The 22,463-nt window shown below is 41.7% G+C and overlaps 1 protein-coding gene and 1 pseudogene across 1 annotated transcript; both read left to right on the top strand.

Moving 5' to 3' along the window:
* The first annotated feature begins 31 nt into the window (after positions 1-31).
* LOC146978320 (uncharacterized) lies at positions 32-5,324 on the top strand. The gene is made up of 4 exons (XM_085790591.1): positions 32-256; positions 2,216-2,708; positions 2,757-2,984; positions 5,306-5,324. Exons 1-4 carry the CDS (start codon positions 64-66, stop codon positions 5,322-5,324), a joined length of 933 nt encoding a protein of 310 aa, XP_085646717.1. The 5' UTR covers positions 32-63.
* A 1,284-nt stretch (positions 5,325-6,608) lies between these two features.
* On the top strand, positions 6,609-11,165 carry LOC146978319 (uncharacterized; annotated as a pseudogene).
* Positions 11,166-22,463: the final 11,298 nt, after the last annotated feature.

Genomic DNA, 22,463 nt, shown 5'->3' with positions numbered 1-22,463 from the left:
AATGGGAAAGGCCCCGGCTGTCTCACGGGGAGTGAGTGTGTGTCTGTGTGTGTCTGAGTGAACATGGCTAAAGTCCAGGTGCTGAGAGCGCTGGTGGAGCAGCGACTGAGTTCGGCCGTCGAAGAGATCTTTGTCCTGATTGAAAGAACCGTGGCGGAGTACGAGGAGGAGCTATGTCGGTCAGAGCAGGAGAAGCAGCGACAGAGGAAACAACTGGACGCTTTGTTAAACCCTCGGGTTTTGTTACAGAGAGCAGGTCAGTTATTAACGGAGAATCAGTTTGTCTCGGTTTGATGTAACGGGGAAACGTTGGTGGCGTTGAGGACGGACCAACTGACCGTTATAAACGTCACCAGACCAGCCGTTAAAGAAAAACAACTCCAGTTGCAAAACGCGATTAAACGTTAAAGATACTAGTGGTCAAGATATTGTATTTATTTATTGTGTAGTTTAGTTATATGGTTTCATTTATTACATTTAAGATGTAAAAAAAAGGAAACCAGATCGATGTAAACAAATCTGCGGTAAAGTATTCTGATATTCTGACGGTTGCTAGGGGACTGTCCGTGGTGCTGATCACCATGGAAACCGTTAGCACTTGCAGCAGTTTGGGAACTTGTTACTTGCAAACTTCATGTGCAAACAGTTTCATTATCTTATTTACTGTACTGTTAAATGGTACAACCAAGAAGTTTTAAGATACAGTGAAACAGTTAAAAACAAAAAGCCATAAATTATAAATAGATAATAAAGTATACATCCATTCAAGCACTGATCTCCTTTTTTGGTTGTTAGTTTAGCTTAAATGAGAGCTCAATAAAGCAGCAACGTGTTATTTATTCATCTATTTGATTTATTTTACATTTTACAAAATAAATATACAGGGTAGAATGTGGTTACATTAGCCATTTAACATAAAGGTTTTCTCTGAGAAATGGTATGTTTTGGGTCAGTGTATCTTTTGGTCATTGGATTTTCTTTTGATGAATGAGAATTAAAAAACAAAAAATTATTGGTTTATTGGATTTTCATTTTGAAATACACAAAATAAAATTGAAACACAAAGCGTTCTTCTTTTTGAGTATCAAAGAACAATTAACTAAAATTTAAAAACAGTTTGATTTTCACGTTCTATTTCATATAACAAAAATAAAATCACTAGACGACAGAAACAAAAAAACAAACTTTTTTTTCATATGACTGGACACTGGAAGTTGTCATTTACAAGGCAAAGCTGTGGGCCGGATTCGGACTGGTCTATTAGGCCAGTTGATAGTCTTGCCTGGGCCCGGGTTGGAACGAGGTTGGAACGAGATAGTCTTAGGACCCCCACCCCCAACTCAAATATTACATAGCTATTTTTTTTCCCACAAATAGGCCTATTTTGAAACAGTATTCTATAATTTAATGCCCTGGGCCAGGACAACAGACCCGTTTTCCCCCCCTATTGGCGGGGAACAAAGTCTTCACACGCAACATACCGAGTAGAAGAAGGGAAAAGGGAGATATAGCAGGTCCATACTTTGGTTATAACTTTTGCCACCTGTGATGTACATTGGGGACTCAAGCTTCTGCCATTTTCATCTTAAAATCTCCTTTGTGCCCCCACTTTCATCTGATATGCGTACAGATTTCTGTAAATGTCAGGCCTTGTTTTACTGTCTGAAATCATATCCGAGTAGATTTTGGCCCACAGACACACAGGTACCGTAGTGCTCATTGGCGCTCTTGCCTTGAAAATGACATTGTCAAAATATTTAAAAAAGAAGTGTTTTTGGTCTCTTTATTTGTTTCTGTTGACTGCTGATTTTATTTTTTATTATGTGACATAGAACATGAAAATCAAACTGTTTTTAAAATGTAGTTAATTGTTCTTTGACACTCAAAAACAAGAACACTTTGTGTTTCAATTTTATTTTTTGTATTTCAAAACGAAAATAGAATAAACCAGTGATTTTTGATTTTTAATATTCATCGAAAGAAAATCCAATGACCAAAAGATACGCTGACCGGGGTTTTCAATAATATGAAACAATATATTTCAGATGAGTGACCTGATAAACCATAAGACCAAACATGCATTATTAAAGGCCATAATTACAAGTCAGAATGAGAACACTGCAGTCATGTTTGTGCTCTCAAAGTGTATTAGAAAAGCAGTCCCTTCTCAAACGATGTGAGTTGTTTTAAGCTGTGTGTAATGTTTGTATTTCAGAGTGTGTGAGGGCACAGGAAGTTCCCACAGAGCAGCAGGAGTGGAGCTCCAGTCAGGACCAGAGGGACTCTGAGCCTCCTCGTGTAAAAGAAGAGCTGGAGAACGCTTGGACCACTCATGGAGGAGAGCAGCTTCAAGGACCAGAGGAGTTGAAAGTCATTATTTTATTTGTGAAAAGTGAACATGAAGATAATGAAGAGAAACCTCCGCTCTCACAGCTTCAACAGGGTCAGACTGAGGAGGACGGAGGAGCAGAGCCTCCAGCCAGCAGCTCCCCTAAACACATGGAAACAGACACTGATGGAGGACCAGAACCAGACAGAAACACATGTTCAGACAGACATTTACAACCAGATACTAATGACAAGACCTCCGAATCATCTGAGACTGAAGACAATGAAGATGAGGAGAGAGAGAAAAAAGAACCTCAGTCTGGGTTGAACTCTGAAAATAATGACTGTGATACTAACAGGAAACTACTTAGCTGCTCTGAGTGTGGTAGAAAATGTGTAACGAAGTCAAAGCTGACGACACACATGAGAACTCACACAGGAGAGAAACCATTTAGCTGCTCTGAGTGTGGTAAAACATTTAGCATCAAGACAAACCTGATGAAACACATGAGAATTCACACAGGAGAGAAACCATTTAGCTGCTCTGAGTGTGATAAAACATTTGGCAGGAAGTTAAATCTGACAAGACACATGATAACTCACACAGGAGAGAAACCATTTAGCTGCTCTGAGTGTGGTAAAACATTTGCCCAGAAGTCACACATGACAATACACATGAGAATTCACACAAGAGAGAAACCATACAGCTGCTCAATTTGTACTAAAAGTTTTGCACAAAAGGGTTATCTGCCAAGACACTTGCTCACACATAGAGATGAACCATCATTAAAGTGCATCTTTTGTGGCACAAGATTCAACGGGTTTCATCAGGTCATAAATCACGGATGTGTTGGTGAGTCTTCACAGGTCACAGCTGGATGTGAAACTTAAGAGAAACAACTTGGCTGCTCTGTGTGTGGTGAGAGACTAGAGTTGCACATGGCAGTTCACAGGGGAGAGAAACTATACAGCTGTTCAGTTTGTGACGAACCTTTTAGATTTGAATCGAAATTGAAACAACACATGACAACCCACAGTGGAGAAAAACCATACGAGTGTTCACTTTGTGCTCGATGCTTCACTCGGAGCGACAGTTTAACTGCACACATGAGAAAACATGCCAAAGACAACACGTTTAGTTGCCAAGTGTGCGAGGCCAGTTTCAGATGGAAAGGCAGTTTCAGGGCACACATGAGAGCCCATGGATGCAAGGACCCGTTCAAAAGGGTTCGTAGACGACCAATAGGCAAACGGCGTCGGAGGCGTCGTCTTGGCAGCGACAGTAAACCAGTCTGAAGGATTCAATGCTCTGCTGTTGTCTGGACATGGGTTAAAGTTCACTGTGGTAATACTAGTACTAACACAAATCTGTGAATTGGTTCTAGAAAACATTGTTGACCTTTTCAAATGTGGTGTTCATAAGTTTGGTCATTTTGATAAAATGTTGCTAGGATGTAAATATATTGTTGAAATGATTTGAGTCTTGGCACAGATTTAATTAGTGTTAAGATTTGTTTTGCCGGTGAAAAGTCAGTTTCATACCTGATGTTATTTCCGCAGGAACCGGTTTAAGTTTCTTGTCTTCCTGTTATGTTTAAATCTAAATGATATGTTGATGGTTGTGTGTTGCACAAAGACCGATCTTATGTGTCCAAGTATGAAAAAAAAAGAAGAGTTGATAAATCTTCTGTGTTTAATATGTTCATGTTTCATTCTGATCTGATTAAAGAACAAAACACTTGTTTGAGTTCCAGTATTTAATGGGCTCTTTGCACAGCTCCACTACTCAATGCTGCTCCTTTGTTTCCTGTCTTACATTATTTGACAAACTGATTAATCCAGGTGTGTCTGACCATTGCGACTACTCAGACACACCTGGATTAATCAGTTTGTCCAATCATGTAAGACAGGAAACAAAGGAGCAGCATTAAGTTAACTCATTGAGTGCCGCGCTCCTTTCCAAAGTTTTAGTCAAGTGTACCGGCAATTTAGACCATTTTTGACTTTTTATGTAGAGCCATAGTGTATTCTATATTATTGCCACCAACACATACTGTGGCTCAATTGAAAGGTGAAACTTTATGCTTCAAATGACCACAAACCGTTTGTTTCTACGTGCCTCCGTTCCTGAGAAAAGTCAAGCTAAACATGGCTGGGTTTCACCAAAATCCCTCCTTTTTTTCTAGAAAAGGAGATAGAGCGTCTTTTATGAAAGGTGCTCTGTTTGTGTCTGTCGCTCTTCTGACACTCGCATTTCAGGATCAAAGGGCTCGTATAAGATAAATATACACAACAATTGTTGTTCTATTCACAAAACCACCATCGGGGGCGGGGGGGGCGCCACTAAACAGCAATAACACAGACGCACCGCGCCGTGTCACAGCCTCTCGCCGCGGAACGTGAGGGTCTGTCGGCCACAGCGGCTCGGGAACACCGGTCCCGCCGGTGGTCGCGGTCCTTCTCGGTCTGCTTTGGTCCAGAGACCATCAGATTTTACCGCGGGGGGACTTTGGGGAGGACACGGTGTTGCTCCAGATGAAGACCGGGCGGGACAGTCGGCTGAGAGCTTCCTGTTTCTGCTCCGAGCTGCTGCAGCCTCGCGGGTGAGAGCAGAGCAGCTGCTGCATCCACATGCAGAACTCCGTTTGCAGAAGCTGAGTTATGATGAAAACTTCCAGATCATGAGCTGTCATGTGACTTTGATCGTCATCTATTTCAGTTCTCCTCGTCGTAGAGTCCCCAAATTTACATATAATGTGTATTAAAGTGTCTATTTTCATAATTTAAAAAAAAAAGCAAAAAACGAAAAATTTCGTTTTTGGCACTCAACGCATGGGAACGAAAAACGAGAAATTACGTGGTTGGCACTCAATGAGTTAAGGAAGTAGTGGAGCTGTGCAAAGAGCCCATTTGGTGACTATGGGGCGAAAGAATCGACCATAATCTGTGTTGACGTTCACTTCTCCCATTGGAGTAGAAACGTGACACCCACGTGACACGGATACCATCAAATTGGTTCATCAAGGGCAAAGCTTCTTGGGGCTTCAGTTGCTCTACTAGGCTATCTACTGGCCAAAAAGAATTAAACAGGAAAAAAAAATATTACAATGATATAGTGGTCTGTAGTGTAGCTATATATATATTTAGTTATATATTTGAATTTTTTACTGGTTTAAATAGGCGATTTGTGTCCATAGAGAGTCATAAGGGAAAGTGGGAATGAGGGTGAGGACTGTCTATAAAAAGAGTTTCAGGCCCTGAGTGGGTTCCGAACTCGGATCTCCCACACCGCAGGCATCGATGCTAAGCGTTTCGCTAACCATAACATGCTGTGTCTTGTCTTTACTGGTATCATGACTTGTGACGGTCGTGACTGTGACTATACCCGCGGATCTGTTACACTTCTGTTACCGTGGGTTGTGGGGCAGTGAATGTGCTTGTTGAACTTGTGGAATAATTTTTATTCAGAATATAGATAATACTCTTGAAACACATGTTGCAATCGATGCAGAAATACCACAGGATGCAGGGGAACCTCCACTGCGTTTCACTGTGCCTCCTATTTCGAATAGCGCACCAAACATAGCGCACCAAATCGCGAACCGCTTCCTGAACCAGTAGGCGGAGCAACGGGCCGGCGAGGCTTCGGACGTCATCTCATACGTCATCGATACACGCTTCGATAGACCAGAGCGGCTTTTTTATGCAAATGAGAATGACTGATGCATCCTGCGTAATTTAGGGGCAGCGCCCGGCATCCCTCCATTGAAAAGTTCAGCCGAACTGTCTTCTTGACAAACTAACTAACAAAAAGTTGTCTATTAACAGGCTATTTACAGACAACACTTAGCCAAAACCTACCTGGTGATTCCACCAAAGACGTGTAGATGTCTGGGTCAGACATTTCTGGCCACTGTGTGGAGTCATTGATCATTGTGGGAGGCTAAAGGAGCATACCGGTAGATTCATTAATTGTAGTTTTTCAACATAGCGTAAACGGTGGGTTTCAAAGAGGGTGTCAAAAATAATTATGAGACATAGTGCTACAAAAGAAACACAAAATAAAACATTCAAATTGATTGTTAGTTAGTCTACGCTCCATCAAAACACAAAAAGCCACTGAGTGCAATGTAAAAATGCCGGGTGCTTCCCCTAAATTACCCAGGATGCATCAGTCATTCTCATTTGCATAAAAAAGCCGCTCTCTTCACAAAATACTTCCTGGATTACTCGATGCGCGCTTCGAAGCCTCGGCACGGCAAGACCCATCACTACTTCTTCCTTCTCGCTGCTGTGTCACGGGGAGTGAGTGTGTGTCTGTGTGTGTCTGAGTGAACATGGCTAAAGTCCAGGTGCTGAGAGCGCTGGTGGAGCAGCGACTGAGTTCGGCCGTCGAAGAGATCTTTGTTCTGATTGAAAGAACCGTGGCGGAGTACGAGGAGGAGCTATGTCGGTCAGAGCAGGAGAAGCAGCGACAGAGGAAACAACTGGACGCTTTGTTAAACCCTCGGGTTTTGTTACAGAGAGCAGGTCAGTTATTAACGGAGAATCAGTTTGTCTCGGTTTGATGTAACGGGGAAACGTTGGCGGCGTTGAGGACGGACCAACTGACCGTTATAAACATAAAGAGTAGACGCCGCATCGGCTGCTGGGGAGCAAGAAATGCGGCCGCCATCTTGAACAGTTGAGCAGCAGAAGTAACAGGACGCCAGAGCACTGTTCGTCCAGGCAAAATAGCGTTTTCCGACAGAATAATTTTAACAGAATGTTTTTCACCAGACACCATTACTATGAGGTGTCCAGAACAACATACTAAAAGTCCTAAGAAATCCTAGTTGGGGAAATATGTTTAATTCTCATCAATCCAAGATTGATTTACTGTATAAAAGTCTATGATGCCAGGCAACAATACAATATCAATGGGGCTATTTTTTTTCCTTTACGGCTATCACAATGAAAGTTTACACATTGAAAGTATCGATGAAATGTAACATTTTTTGTATTACAAGTTTCTTTGAAAATGGATATGAAGAAGAGAAGAAGCCATAAAGCCGCAAACAGCAAAAACAGGGGCCAAAACACATTCATTTCCATTCAGTAAATTAACCCATGCTTACACACAATGTGAAGTCACTTGCCACACTTGACCAATGCATACACACAATTTGATGTCACTTGCCACACTTACCTGGGTCACTAGTTGCCACAAAAAGACTTGACCTTAAGAATTGATTGCACAGTCTTGTCTCCAGTTGCTTTCTAAATCCATTTTTTATTAGCAAACAAGCCTTAGCTAATGACTTTCCCCTCAATTTGCAGAGAACATCAGAAGAAAGTCAGAATACATTAAAGTTGTTTCAATGACTGTGTGTGATGTTATGTTAAATATGCTGTTATGTTCAACAACATACAGCGGGACTAAGAACTTAGATATTTGGCCCCTGTTTTTGCTGCTTGCGGCTTTATGGCTTCTTGACCATAACTCAATTAGTGTTGAACTCATTTGCATATTCACATTTATTTTCCAAGAAACTTGTAATACAAAAAATTTTTACTTTTCATGTATACTTTCATTGGGTGAAGTTTCATTGTGGTAGGAGTAAAGGGGGAAAAAAACAAGCCTATTCGGGTGTATTTTGGGCATATATATATGTGTATGGCTCATTTGCTTATTCAAATAAATTTTCAAAGAAACTTATAATACAAAAAATGTTACATTTCATTAATTTTTTCATTTTGTAAAGTTTCATTGTATTGTATTGTATTGTATTGGGGGGGGGGGGATAGCCCCATTGGGGTGTATTGTTTTCTGGCCTTATTGGCACCATGGACTTTACAGTAAATACATTTTGGATTGATGAGAATTAAACACATTTCCCCAACTAGGATTTCCTAGGACTTTTAGTATGTTGTTCTGGACACCTCAAAGAAATGATATTGAAACACTGTTTCTGTTACAATTAGTTCTATTTTTGGGTCTAAAATGAGCTAGATTGCCTGGACTATGTGCAGCATATTATTTCTGTTCTAATCGGCAGACCATTGGAAACAGCTGGCTCTGGGGATTACTTTTCACAAATAAGATTGAACATTACTATTTGCTTTGTTAAAGGAGCATTATTGTAAATACAGCAGTAATAGCGTTAAATAAGCTGAAATATGCTAAAGATATGTCGGAGGGAGCCATAACTAAATTTACAAAGAAAATAGCCAACAGTGTAGTGTCTGTGGGGCAAATGCAAAATTTGTCTTTGTTATGACACAAGCCGGCCCGGCGCCTGCTGCGTTCGATTGCACTCGGAACTTGGAAAGATCGAATCGGAAAAATGTAGTAAATTGTAATGTAGCAGTGTTGGGCTGCTTACAGTCACTGAATCGCTCGGTAGAACACCTTCTCTCCACGTCCCTGTGTTTATATCTGATATGCTTCGCCACTGGCTCCATCTAGTGGCCAAATTAAGAATTTGAATTTGCATTAATGCTCCTTTAAACCCTCGGGTTTTGTTACAGAGAGCAGGTCAGTTATTAATGAAGAATCAGTTTGTCTCTGTAACGGAAAAATGTTGGTGGCGTTGAGGACGGACCAACTGACCGTTATTGAGCCTTTGCACGTGATGAACGTTCCACTTGCGCGAGATACGGACGCCGTGATGGAAGATAAAAAAAAGGAGGGCAAAAGAGCAGTGGAGTCGATTTAATTCAATGGGGCGCGTTATAGTTTTGTGACATGCCGTGGTTGTAGGGTTTCCCCCTTTTCCACTGAGCTGGTTCCAGTGCTGGTTCGGAGCCAGTGCCTGACTAGCAGCGGTTCTTTGCTTTTCCACCAACTGGTTATTGGTTCTTAAAACTGGTTCCAAGCACCAACTCCTTGCTGGGCTAGCTACCAGCCATTGAAGAAAAACAACTCCAGTTGCAAAACACGATTAGACGTCAAAATAGAGGTTAAGATTTGTTATTTTCTGGGAGCGTAGAGTTATAGAGTAGTTATATGGTTTCAGTTATTTCATTGAAGAACATACAAAAGAGAAAACCAGATCGATGTAAACAAATACCCGGGAACTTGTTACTTGAAAACTTAATGCAAACAGTTTAATTATCTTATTTACTGTACCACAAAATGGTACAACAAAGACGTTTTAAGATACAGTAAAAGGTTTAAAAACGAAAAGCAATAAATTATAAACAGATACTAGATAATAAATTATTCATCCATTCAAGCACTGATCTCCTTTTGTTGGTTGTTAGCTTAAGCTCAATAATGCATCAGTGTGGTTTATTTATCTATTTAATATTTAATACTTTATAAAATAAATATACAGGGTAGAACCGAACATGCATTATGAAAGGCCATAATTTTCAAGTCGGACTGAGAACACTGCAGTGATGTTTGTGCTCTCAAAGCGTATTAGAAAAGCAGTCCCTTGCTTCTCAAGTGATGTGAGTTGTTTTAAGTTGTGTGTAATGTTTGTATTTCAGAGTGTGTGAGGGCACAGGAAGTTCCCACAGAGCAGCAGGAGTGGAGCTCCAGTCAGGACCAGAGGGACTCTGAGCCTCCTCGTGTAAAAGAAGAGCTGGAGAACGCTTGGACCACTCATGGAGGAGAGCAGCTTCAAGGACCAGAGGAGTTGAAAGTCATTCCTTTACCTGTGAAAAGTGAACATGAAGATAATGAAGAGAAACCTCCGCTCTCACAGCTTCAACAGGGTCAGACTGAGGAGGACGGAGGAGCAGAGCCTCCAGCCAGCAGCTCCCCTAAACACATGGAAACAGACACTGATGGAGGACCAGAACCAGACAGAAACACATGTTCAGACAGACATTTACAACCAGATACTAATGACAAGACCTCCGAATCATCTGAGACTGAAGACAGTGAAGATGAGGAGAGGGAGAGAAAAGAACCTCAGTCTGGGTTGAACTCTGAAAATAATGGCTGTGATACTAACAGGAAACTACATAGCTGCTCTGAGTGTGGTAAAACATTTGGCATCAAGAGAAACCTGATGAAACACATGAGAATTCACAGAGGACAGAAACCATTTAGCTGCTCTGAGTGTGGTAAAACATTTGGCAGGAAGTCACATCTGACAGTACACATGAGAACTCACACAGGAGAGAAACCATTTAGCTGCTCTGAGTGTGGTAAAACATTTGGCATCAAGACAGGCCTGACGAGGCACATGAGAACTCACACAGGAGAGAAACCATTTAGCTGCTCTGAGTGTGGTAAAACATTTGGCAGGAAGTCACATCTGACAGGACACATGAGAACTCACACAGGAGAGAAACCATTTAGCTGCTCTGAGTGTGGTAAAACATTTGGCATCAAGAAAAACCTGATGAAACACATGAGAATTCACACAGGAGAGAAACCATTTAGCTGCTCTGAGTGTGGTAAAACATTTGGCAGGAAGCCACATCTGACACGACACATGATAACTCACACAGGAGAGAAACCATTTAGCTGCTCTGAGTGTGGTAAAACATTTGGCATCAAGACAGACCTGACGAGGCACATGAGAATTCACACAGGAGAGAAACCATTTAGCTGCTCTGAGTGTGAGAAAACATTTGGCATCAAGACAGACCTGAGGAGACACATGAGAATTCACAGTGGAGAGAAACTATAAAGATGTCCAGTTTGTAAGGAACCTTTTAGATTTGAGTCGAACTTGAAACAACACATGACAACCCACAGTGGAGAAAAACCATACGAGTGTTCAGTTTGTGGTCGACGCTTCACTCGGAGTAACAGTTTAGCTGCACACATGAGAAAACATGCCAAAGACAACACGTTCAGCTGCCAAGTGTGTGAGGCCAGTTTCAGATGGAAAGGATGCAAGGACCAGTTCAGAAATGTTCGTAGACGACCAATAGGCAAACGGCGTCAGAGGCGTCGTCTTGGCAGCGACAGTAAACCAGTCTGAAGGATTCAATGCTCTGCTGTTGTCTGGACATGGGTTAAAGTTCACTGTGGTAATACTAGTACTAACACCAATCTGTGAATTGGTTCAAGAAAACATCGCAGACGTTTTTAGGTGTGGTGTTTATAAGTTTGGTCATTTTGATAACTTGATTGTTGTGTGTTGCATAAGGACCGATCTTATGTGTCCAAATATGAAGATGTTTATGTTTCATTCTGATCTGATTGAAGTACAAAAAACCTAATTATGTTCTTGGGGAGTTTCATTCTGTACAAGTTTGGAAAAATATCTGTATATTCTTGTGAGTTGTCTCTGAAATGTTCTTCCCTGTGGAGAAATAAATATGGAGGAACTGAGCCATGGACTAGAAGACTTTGCATTATGTTAGTTACATCAGTTAGTGTCACTTCAGGTACAGTCACACTAAACCTCAACAAATAGGAGCAGACTCCCAGATTTGAAAGAGTCTGAGGTCAAGTTCATACTAATTTACGTGTCTTTGTCCACTCAACTACATAAAAAGAGGTGAAACACACTGTTTAAATGTATTTATTTAGTTGTGGATACTAGCAGATGAAGACTGTAATGAAATAGATCACACAGACAGTTTAAAAGTTTTAGATTGTAACCTCAGATTCATGATTTTGGTTTTTAAAAATCTTCCTCATTAGCATCAACAATTTTAACATCCAGTAAATCAATATGAAGTTACTGAAATGCTGTTCCTCATTATCTGCACTTTTCTGATACACTCACTACTTAAAGGATCATAGGGTAGGATTTGTGAGAAAATACACATGCGTTTTATGTTTTTTAAATAATAATGGGTGAGGAAGCGTTCAAAACCAAAAAGAATGAGCCCACCCGCGTATCTCTCCATTGCCTTGAACGGGGTCTGTGCTGCATAATGCGCTGCAATTCAGGGGGTGAATTTCACGCGCTGACGTCAGCGATTCCCCGACCGCCTTCGAATGGGTCGGTAGCACTACATAATACAGTCCCTCCAGGATTTCGCGGGCTTTTTTTGTGATTGTTGCGGCCTAAAATGCCTGATTTTGCGGCCACATTTTGAAAAAATTGCGGTGAATGTTGCGATGTTTTAAGCGCTTTTGTTGCGATTAAATTGCGGGAGACAGCGAAAGTTGCAAAAAAAAGTTGCAGTTTTGTTCTGAATAATTCAAAATCAAAGGAAAATTGAAAATTTTGAAATGTCACAAAATAATGTGAGGTCCTGTTATACCAGCAATTTTCCACTTGTTAAGAAAGGCACAGGAAAATTAGAGTTGAAAGTTGTTTTACTTTTAATTAAAATGTCTGTTTAAAAATCGTGGTAAAAGAACTGTTTTAAAATGCCATTAAAACTATCCAGTCTTTGAATAAAAGGGGGAGGGTGGCTACTCAAGTCCAGGGCCAGGGCCTTAGGATGGGGGAAGGGGCACCTGGCCGCCGGCTGCTCCGCTCCGGCCCTGCAGTGGCGCACTCACTGGATTCCCCCTCGGCAAGTGCTGCGGGGTTGACACAGCCTCGGGTGGTCAACCAGGACAACTCACACACTCAACACGTTCAACTCAGCTTGCGTTCCTTTACTTATCACTTTGTGCACGTTGTATCAAGTTTCTTGCCGTCAGCCCAGCCACGCTGTTCCTCCGTGGACTCACTTTCAACCACCGCTCCGTCCAGACTTGCACTCTCTGCTGTGTAACTCGCGGAAAGCACCGACAATTGGTCCAATTTGCGGAAAAGTTGCGGTGATTGTACAAAATTGCAAGATCGCAAAAATTTGCGGGGATTGGCTGAATTTGCGTTAATTGTTGCGATCGCAACATCGCGAATTCCTGGAGGGACTGATAATACGGCCCGCGACTTACAGCGTACCTACCGCTCTCTTGCCGCGTAGGTTGCCGCTTATTTCACACAAGTACTGAGTAACTGCAGCTCACTTTCCCCCCTGTTTCCCCCGTGCATTTACAGTGTAACTAGGCTGCGTTTTAGCGCGTAACTTACATCCTGCTTCACACCAACTTCCACAGAAGTACAGGGTAACTCTCGCTGTTTTACAGTTTAACTAGGCTGCGTCTTGGCACGTAACTCCTGTCCTACTTTACACCAAATTACACAGTAACTCTCGCTCACTCCGCCACTAATTACCCCGCATTTTACAGTATAACTAGGCTGTGTCTTAGAGAGTAACTCCCGTACAATTACGTCCTACTTTCCCCGGACTTACAGTGTAACTCCTGCCAGGTACATTAGAAATTAAATAAGTCTACTGTACAATATGAGCACAGTTGCAATCCATGTTTTCCAAAAGTGTCAGCAGCGACATTTCACCTCTATTTCAGAGATTTATTATTCATTATTTAATTGTATGGTTTGGAATAGGTGAGAAATGGGTATAGAGTGTGGACATTTTCCAATACAGTAACAGGCTGGCTGGTAGCAAACTTACCTCTCTAAAATGCACATCTATGAAAGTCTAGTTCTGTCATCCAAGGGCAAAACACAAACTATACAGTAATACATCCACAATAATGAGTCATTCGGAGAGTTAGAAAATGTTTTTATTATTTATTAACCAGAAAACACATGACACATCCACATCCATGATCATTCATAAACTTTAAGTACAGTAAGTACCCTACTGTAAGTGAGCACTGTTACCCCTTAGTCTGCACCTACACAGTAGCTGTCATGCACCTACACACTACTTGTCTTAGAGTTACCCAGTAAGTAGAGGGTAACGGGCTGTATTATAAAGTAATGGCTGTTACTCCCTCCTTAGTCTGCACCTATACAGTAGCTGTCATGCACCTACACACTACTTGTCTTAGAGTTACCCAGTAAGTAGAGGGTAACGGGCTGTATTATAAAGTAATGGCTGTTACTCCCTCCTTAGTCTGCACCTATACAGTAGCTGTCATGCACCTACACACTACTTGTCTTAGAGCTACCCAGTAAGTAGAGGGTAACGGGCTGTATTATAAAGTAATGGCTGTTACTCCCTCCTTACGCTGCACCTATACAGTAGCTGTCATGCACCTACACACTACTTGTCTTAGAGTTACCCAGTAAGTAGAGGGTAACGGGCTGTATTATAAAGTAATGGCTGTTACTCCCTCCTTACGCTGCACCTACACAGTAGCTGTCATGCACCTACACTGTCCTTGTCTTAGAGTTACCCAGTAAGTAGAGGGTAACGGGCTGTATTATAAAGTAATGGCTGTTACTCCCTCCTTACGCTGCACCTACACAGTAGCTGTCATGCACCTACACTGTCCTTGTCTTAGAGTTACCCAGTAAGTAGAGGGTAACGGGCTGTATTATAAAGTAATGGCTGTTACTCCCTCCTTAGTCTGCACCTATACAGTAGCTGTCATGCACCTACACACTACTTGTCTTAGAGTTACCCAGTAAGTAGAGGGTAACGGGCTGTATTATAAAGTAATGGCTGTTACTCCCTCCTTACGCTGCACCTATACAGTAGCTGTCATGCACCTACACACTACTTGTCTTAGAGTTACCCAGTAAGTAGAGGGTAACGGGCTGTATTATAAAGTAATGGCTGTTACTCCCTCCTTAGTCTGCACCTATACAGTAGCTGTCATGCACCTACACTGTACTTGTCTTCGAGTTACCCAGTAAGTAGAGGGTAACGGGCTGTATTATAAAGTATTCTTTGTTATTCCCTCCTTAGAGTGCAAATACACTGTAATTGTCCTGCAACTACAATGTAGTTGTCCCGGAGTTACCCAGTACCTACAAAGTAGCGGGCTGTATTATAAAGTATTCTTTGTTATTCCCTCCTTAGTGTGCAAATACACTGTAATTGTCCTGCAACTACACTGTAGTTGTCCTGGAGTTACCCAGTACCTTCTACTGCAGCTGTAACTACTGTCTAAGTAGAACCAGTAAGTTAGAACACAGTTTGTTTCACGAGATAACATCATCTGAAAGTACAGTAATACAAAGACAAAACTAACTGAAGTGTCCCTGACATCATAAAATAACAGATTTCTACTGGCTTTTGTTATTTACATTAAAGTTCAGTTTTGTTCCTTCTGTTATAAACTGTTTCATTTAGTTTTGTCCATCTGTCTGGTCCTTCTAGGTCTAAAATAGTCAGTCAAGTCAGTTTCATTTGACAAAATGTACTTTCTAAGTTAGAAGAGTCAAGTTGAAATGATCGTTGTGATACTACTATCACACTGGAGTGTGACACTCAGTAATGGAGAATGGATGGGCTCCTCCATAAAAGGTGATCTTGATCTTGATCCAGCTCCTTGGGTCAAGGCAGAGATCAGGGTCATGGGTGGCGTGCCATCTCCCTCGTCAGGTACCATTTTCATGGCATCTCAAAAACCTCACCTGTGTAGAAACATAATTATATATTGTATCATCAACTTCATCACATAAATGCATCACTGTAAAACAAAGTGAGAAAATTAATAACTTTGAACGGTACAGTTTTTCTCATCATGGAATACTTAATCCCGGTTTTACCTTTCACATCATAAATCATTAGCCTTTTAAACCATAACTTGTGATTTTTAAGCATATTAATCAATTACAAATTATACATATTTTTTTCTTTAACTATTGAGTAAATATTTTAACCATTTAAAAGTAACGTAACGTTAGCTAATGGAGCTAATGTGGACAGTACTAACACAAATACAGTTCCCGGTTAGCGTGGTTCAGGGGAAAACACACACTATTATCTTTAGCACAAGCTAACATTGCTAGCTGCGTTAGCATAGCTACTTAACTCACCAAGAGGTTGATAACGCGGTCAAACTGCCGTCGCACAGGTCCTCGGTTCATCCGTCTCGTCTCCCGGGGTGTTTGCTCTGTGTTTATATCAACATATCACATCGTAGACATTGCATAATTTCCCTCATTTCTCCACTTCGTCTCCTCCTGTCGTCCCTGGCTGTGTCAACAAGCTCCGTCCTCGCTGTGAGGTGGGACTTTCTACCTTCTCAACAGGCAACCAATGACAAGTGAGCAGCTTCTGGTCTGACCAATGACAGATGGTCAAATCTGAGAGACTGTGGTAGTCAAATAGGATGAAATAAGTTGTCAATCACAGTCTCTCACCTTTGACCATCTGTCATTGGTCAGACCAGAAGCTGCTCACTTGTCATTGGTTGCCTGTTGAGAAGGTAGAAAGTCCCACCTCACAGCGCGGACGGAGCTTGTTGACACCGCCAGGGACGACAGGAGGAGACGAAGTGGAGAGATGAGGGAAATTATGCAATGTCTACGATGTGATATGTTGATATAAACACAGAGCAAACACCCCGGGAGACGTGAGGGATGAACCCAGGACCTGTGCGACGGCAGTTTGACCGCGTTATCAACCTCTTGGTGAGTTAAGTAGCTATGCTAACGCTGCTAGCAATGTTAGCTTGTGCTAAAGATAATAGTGTGTGTTTTCCCCTGAACCACGCTAACCGGGAACTGTATTAGTGTTAGTGTCCACATTAGCTCCATTAGCTAACGTTACTGTTGGTAATGACTGGTATGATGAATACAGTCAAGAGTAACAATAATGTACTGGTGCAGCCTACAGTTGTGAAACAGTATGGTCATAGCATTGATTTTGTAAAATTGAAGATTTTTAAATGGTTAAAATATTTACTCAATAGTTAAAGAAAAAAATATGTATAATTTGTAATTGATTAATATGCTTAAAAATCACAAGTTATGGTTTAAAAGGCTAATGATTTATGATGTGAAAGGTAAAACCGGGATTAAAGCAGATAACAGCGGCACGGCCGTTTCGGCTAATGCTGTGTTCAAGGCAGGCTTTTGAAACCGTAAGTTACAGCTTCAAGTCACAACTACGACTTGGTAGCGTTCCAGGTAACCCGTAGCTTGTGTTTTTACCGTCCTGTTGTCTGTGAAAGTTCCCTATAACGGCCACTCGTAACTTCCGACCCGTGAACTCGTACCAGATCGAACTGGTATGACTTCACAGGAAGGAAAAACACAAAGTACGAGTTTCCTTGAACGCACCATGAGTTAGCAGCCCCCGCCCTTGTCAGGCATCAATTGGTCCTCGTGCTACGTCACCACATTCACGCGCATCCCTTGGCTGCACACACAGCCCTTCATGCCGTTCTCTCCCCTCATTGGATAACACTTGTATCCCACAAGGAAAATTTTCTCCTCGGGTTACAGCAGAGCAGAGTGACGGAGAGACTCGTGTTTAGGCTGAAATACTTCATGTAAGTGATTGCTGACGGAAAATAGGACTATTTAGGACTTATATTAACAAAAACATTCCACTGATATCTGCTTTAAGTATTCCATGATGAGAAAAACTGTACCGTTCAAAGTTATTAATTTTCTCACTTTGTTTTACAGTGATGCATTTATGTGATGAAGTTGATGATACAATATATAATTATGTTTCTACACAGGTGAGGTTTTTGAGATGCCATGAAAATGGTACCTGACGAGGGAGATGGCACGCCACCCATGACCCTGATCTCTGCCTTGACCCAAGGAGCTGGATCAAGATCAAGATCACCTTTTATGGAGGAGCCCATCCATTCTCCATTACTGAGTGTCACACTCCGGTGTGATAGTAGTATCACAACGATCATTTCAACTTGACTCTTCTAACTTAGAAAGTACATTTTGTCAAATGAAACTGACTTGACTGACTATTTTAGACCTAGAAGGACCAGACAGATGGATCAAAACTAAATGAAACAGTTTATAACAGAAGGAACAAAACTGAACTTTAATGTAAATAACAAAAGCCAGTAGAAATCTGTTATTTTATGATGTCAGGGACACTTCAGTTAGTTTTGTCTTTGTATTACTGTACTTTCAGATGATGTTATCTCGTGAAACAAACTGTGTTCTAACTTACTGGTTCTACTTAGACAGTAGTTACAGCTGTAGTAGAAGGTACTGGGTAACTCCAGGACAACTACAGTGTAGTTGCAGGACAATTACAGTGTATTTGCACACTAAGGAGGGAATAACAAAGAATACTTTATAATACAGCCCGCTACTTTGTAGGTACTGGGTAACTCCGGGACAACTACATTGTAGTTGCAGGACAATTACAGTGTATTTGCACTCTAAGGAGGGAATAACAAAGAATACTTTATAATACAGCCCGTTACCCTCTACTTACTGGGTAACTCGAAGACAAGTACAGTGTAGGTGCATGACAGCTACTGTATAGGTGCAGACTAAGGAGGGAGTAACAGCCATTACTTTATAATACAGCCCGTTACCCTCTACTTACTGGGTAACTCTAAGACAAGTAGTGTGTAGGTGCATGACAGCTACTGTATAGGTGCAGACTAGACTTGTAGTCAAGACCGCCTAAACCGAGACCAAGACACTACCAAGACCAGACAGTATCAAGACCAAGACACTACCAAGACCAAGACCAAGACAGACCAAGTCAAGACCAAGACCAGTTCAGCTCGAGACCGAGACCGAGACCGAGACCAAAAAAAAAAGTTGTTTTTGCCATTTTGCATGAGTTGTAGAACATAAGCACCATATTGGGTTCAGCTGCTTAGTATATGAGAAATGTATTATTTCAACTACAGGCACAATAATACAGTGACAGTACATGTCTTGTGTGTGAACTCACTATAAATGTTTTCATCAATTGACTAAAAATCTAATATGTGTAGCAATTGCATGACCACACTGTACTACACTATTTGAGGATTGACTCTTGAGTGCTGTTAAGGACTGACATGACTATAGTCCTAAAGTCATCTAACAAAATAACAAGCCCCCAACACCACCCTGCACCTTAAAAAAAAAGTCTAATGAATTGGAAATATGTCACCAATTTAAATTGTCCTTAATTTGTAGATAAAATGTTAATTCTAAATATTATTATATTATAATATCAGCATCACTGAAATGGCATAGGCCATTGCCTAATAAATCACAACGATATGCAAATATTATTCAAAGGCCAATGATGCCATATATTTATTCAAACAAGGCCATTATAAGCACAATACTGTAATTAAATACTCAGACACACACGCAGGTGCACCAAAAAATGCATTAAATCAAATGCAAAATACAAATAGTTTATAGTACAAAAACTGTACTTCAAATTAACAAGAGGAAGAACTGGTGATCACAAGATTCTGTCACCTTGATGTGTGCAATGGCATCTCAATAACACACTTTATCAAAATATGATGCCTGTGGTTCTGTTATAGAACAATATAACACAGACATGACAAACAAAGAACAGATACATAAACTTACAGCCTACATTAAAACTGTAGAACAAAGGGCATTCTGTATCATGCATGCATTTGTGTCTTGGGTGAGTGTGTCCTCTGTGTATGTGTCTTTTTTGTAGCCTTCTGTGTGAAACCATTTTCTGTAGTTTTGTGTGTGCATAAGCATGTCAGTAGTATGGATGTGTTTACTTGATGTATGTGAGGCAGTGCTGAGAGAGAGAGTTCACATCACATGTTAAAGCTGTCCTTGATTGCACTTCAAGAACACTAAAGACTGCAGCATCTTATGGCCTAACCGTGCTCTGTGGGGTCTCATTAGAATGCCTCCTCTGCTGAAGACTCTCTCCACTGGGGCAGAAGAGGCAGGGACAGACAGGACTTTCAAGGCAACATTGTGTAGTTGAGGGAACTGCTCTTGGTTTTTTGACCAAAAGGTCAGTGCATCACAGTCATAGTCATTGATGTTGTCCAGGTACTTGCTTATTTGTGCAGTAATACTCGACTCCCGAGTTGCTGTGTGCTGCATCTTAAAAGCCCTGTAGCGTGAAAGAAGACGCTGATGTTTCAGGGGTGGGGATGAGTCACGGCACAGTTCTCCTGCACCCTCTGCATCTTCTGCTAGTGGTGCAGCAGTTGCATCTTGTTCTACCTCTCGGATCAAAAGTTCTGGAAAAAGGTGCACACACACACACACACACACACACACACACATACAAAATACAGGATTAAACAGGATGCTGTTGATGACAATATAATAACAATAACTGTAATAATAACAACAACAACAACCACCATAATAATCATAGCCACCTGTTAATGATTTCTTAAGGTTGTCTCTGAACCTCTTCAGTGCTGGACCGGATTCCCCATTATGGACATCTAAATCTACCCAGCTCAGACCAAACTGGGGATCAAGCATGGCTGCAAGGAAGTAGATCCGATGATGAAATGGCTCCTCAGGATCCCCCTGCTCCATGTTGATCCTTCTGAAGACCCCTGAGAACCTCTTCTCCAAAGACTTTTTTAGTGCTCTTACTATTGTCCCAATTTGCGGAAGCTTTACTTCCATCTTGTTGAGATGTGTTCTCAAGTCCAGGATGGTGGGGACCACCATGCTGATGGTCACCACAGTCTCTCCTTCGGTGAGGTCTGTTGCCTCAGAAAAAGGCTCAAGCACAGTACAAAGGTCTTTCAGCTGGGCCCATTCTCGGACTGAAAACGCAATATTGTCTGTTTCACATTCACTGCACATTTGTATGACAACCCGGTGGTCAAGTGTGGTGAGAGCTTTTAACTGTTTAAGGGTGCTATTCCAGCGTGTGTTGTTGGCTGCCGGGATACATTTATTAGGCCCAAAGTGCGTCTCAAATATGTCTCTGAACTTAGAACTGCTGTGAAGCAGGGTTGTGAACTTGGTGGCCTTCGCAATGGCTCTTGATATTGCCTTCACTTCTTTCATGCCATCACTGACGACCAGTTGGAGCGAGTGTGCAAAGCAAGACAAGCGTTCACCTGATGACCACGGCTGTTCAAAGTCTTCTACGTCCTCCCACATCATTTCATCATCAAGGTCATCACTGTCACTTTCAGGTTGCTCTGAGTCTGGCAATCTTAGCTTAAAGGCCCGCTTCATGTTGGATGCGTTGTCTGTCAGAATGAAGCTTATTTTGTTGCTGATGTGATACTCCTCAACAATTTCATCAAACTCTGTGGCGATTCGTTCACCACAGTGCTTTCCGGTGAAACGCCGACAGTCCAACAAAAATGATTTTAAAGTGTAGGAGTCCTTGTCTCCGCAGGCAATATGTGCAGTAACTCCTAGGAAGGAGCGAAGCCTCCTGTCAGACCAGAGGTCGGTTGTAAGTGCAACACTTGCCTGAGCTTCCAGAGCTTTGATGATGTCATCTTTAACCTTACTCACTAGATAAGGTATCTGCTTCTCTGTCAAGCTGGTCCTAGACACAGGAGTGTATTTGCAGTCCATGACAGAAAGAAAGTGTCTAAAATTTGAATTTTCTACCAGAGACAGAGGCAGAGAGCATCCAATGACAAGATCCTGGAGGATGGCTTGTGTAATGGCCTGTTGCCTGGATGAATTTGGGGCATATAAGTGGACTCTTTGCGCGAAGGAAGATATTGTCTGCTGCGTGGTGTCCACAATCCCCAGTGATGCTGGTCCTGCTTTGTACTCCAAGTACCTGCAAAACAGGGAAAGAGACATCTGTAAGACATCTGTTCATATTCAACCACAACAAACTGTCTTGCAAGTGATATGAAAATTAAGTGTACAGTCTAAACATTAAGTCTTTGCATTATGAAACCTAAATCCAATCCAGTATGACACATTAACAGATCAACTCTGAATTTGACTTTATATCTTTTTGCACAACTGCAGCACTATGCCTGCATGCTCCTCCTGTCAGCCAACTAACTCGTGTGTATTGTTGATAAGAAATGAAACTAATCTTAACAGAAAATACTTCTACTCCATAAGGTCTGATGTTGTTCTCTACAGAATCTGTAGCCTAAACCATTCTGCAGCTGTAGTGGCATGATAGGCTCACAGGGCCACACAGAAGATGACTTCAGTCTTAACCATTATACATACCGCAACCAACATTTCATAAAACAAAATATATAATGATAAAATAAGGCTGCATTGCATGTTGATCATGTAGGCACGAAGGGGATCAAGCCTGTGCGTCCGTGTGTGTGGGTGTGCGCCGTGTGCTCACAGTCACGGATTGACAAACTGTGTGCAGCGACACCGTACGGCATCGTTACCCTCCCCTTCCCTCCCCCAGCACCGCCGCCACACATGGTGGTGGTTTTCAGCGGGAAAACTGACACCCAAACCGAGAGAGCAATGCTACAGCCTTTCGTTAGCTGAAGTCAAAGCCATTCAATTGGCAAACAGTTCAAAACGGTTGCCAATTAAAAGAGCTAGCTACCTGTAGCCTGTTTAAGT

The sequence above is a fragment of the Trachurus japonicus genome, chromosome 11 (assembly GCF_045865225.1).
Source record: "Trachurus japonicus isolate A0001 chromosome 11, Traja_1.0".
NCBI classification, from domain to species: Eukaryota; Metazoa; Chordata; class Actinopteri; order Carangiformes; family Carangidae; genus Trachurus; species Trachurus japonicus.
Note: the sequence above shows the minus strand (reverse complement) of the source record. Positions and strands in the feature narration are given on the sequence as shown.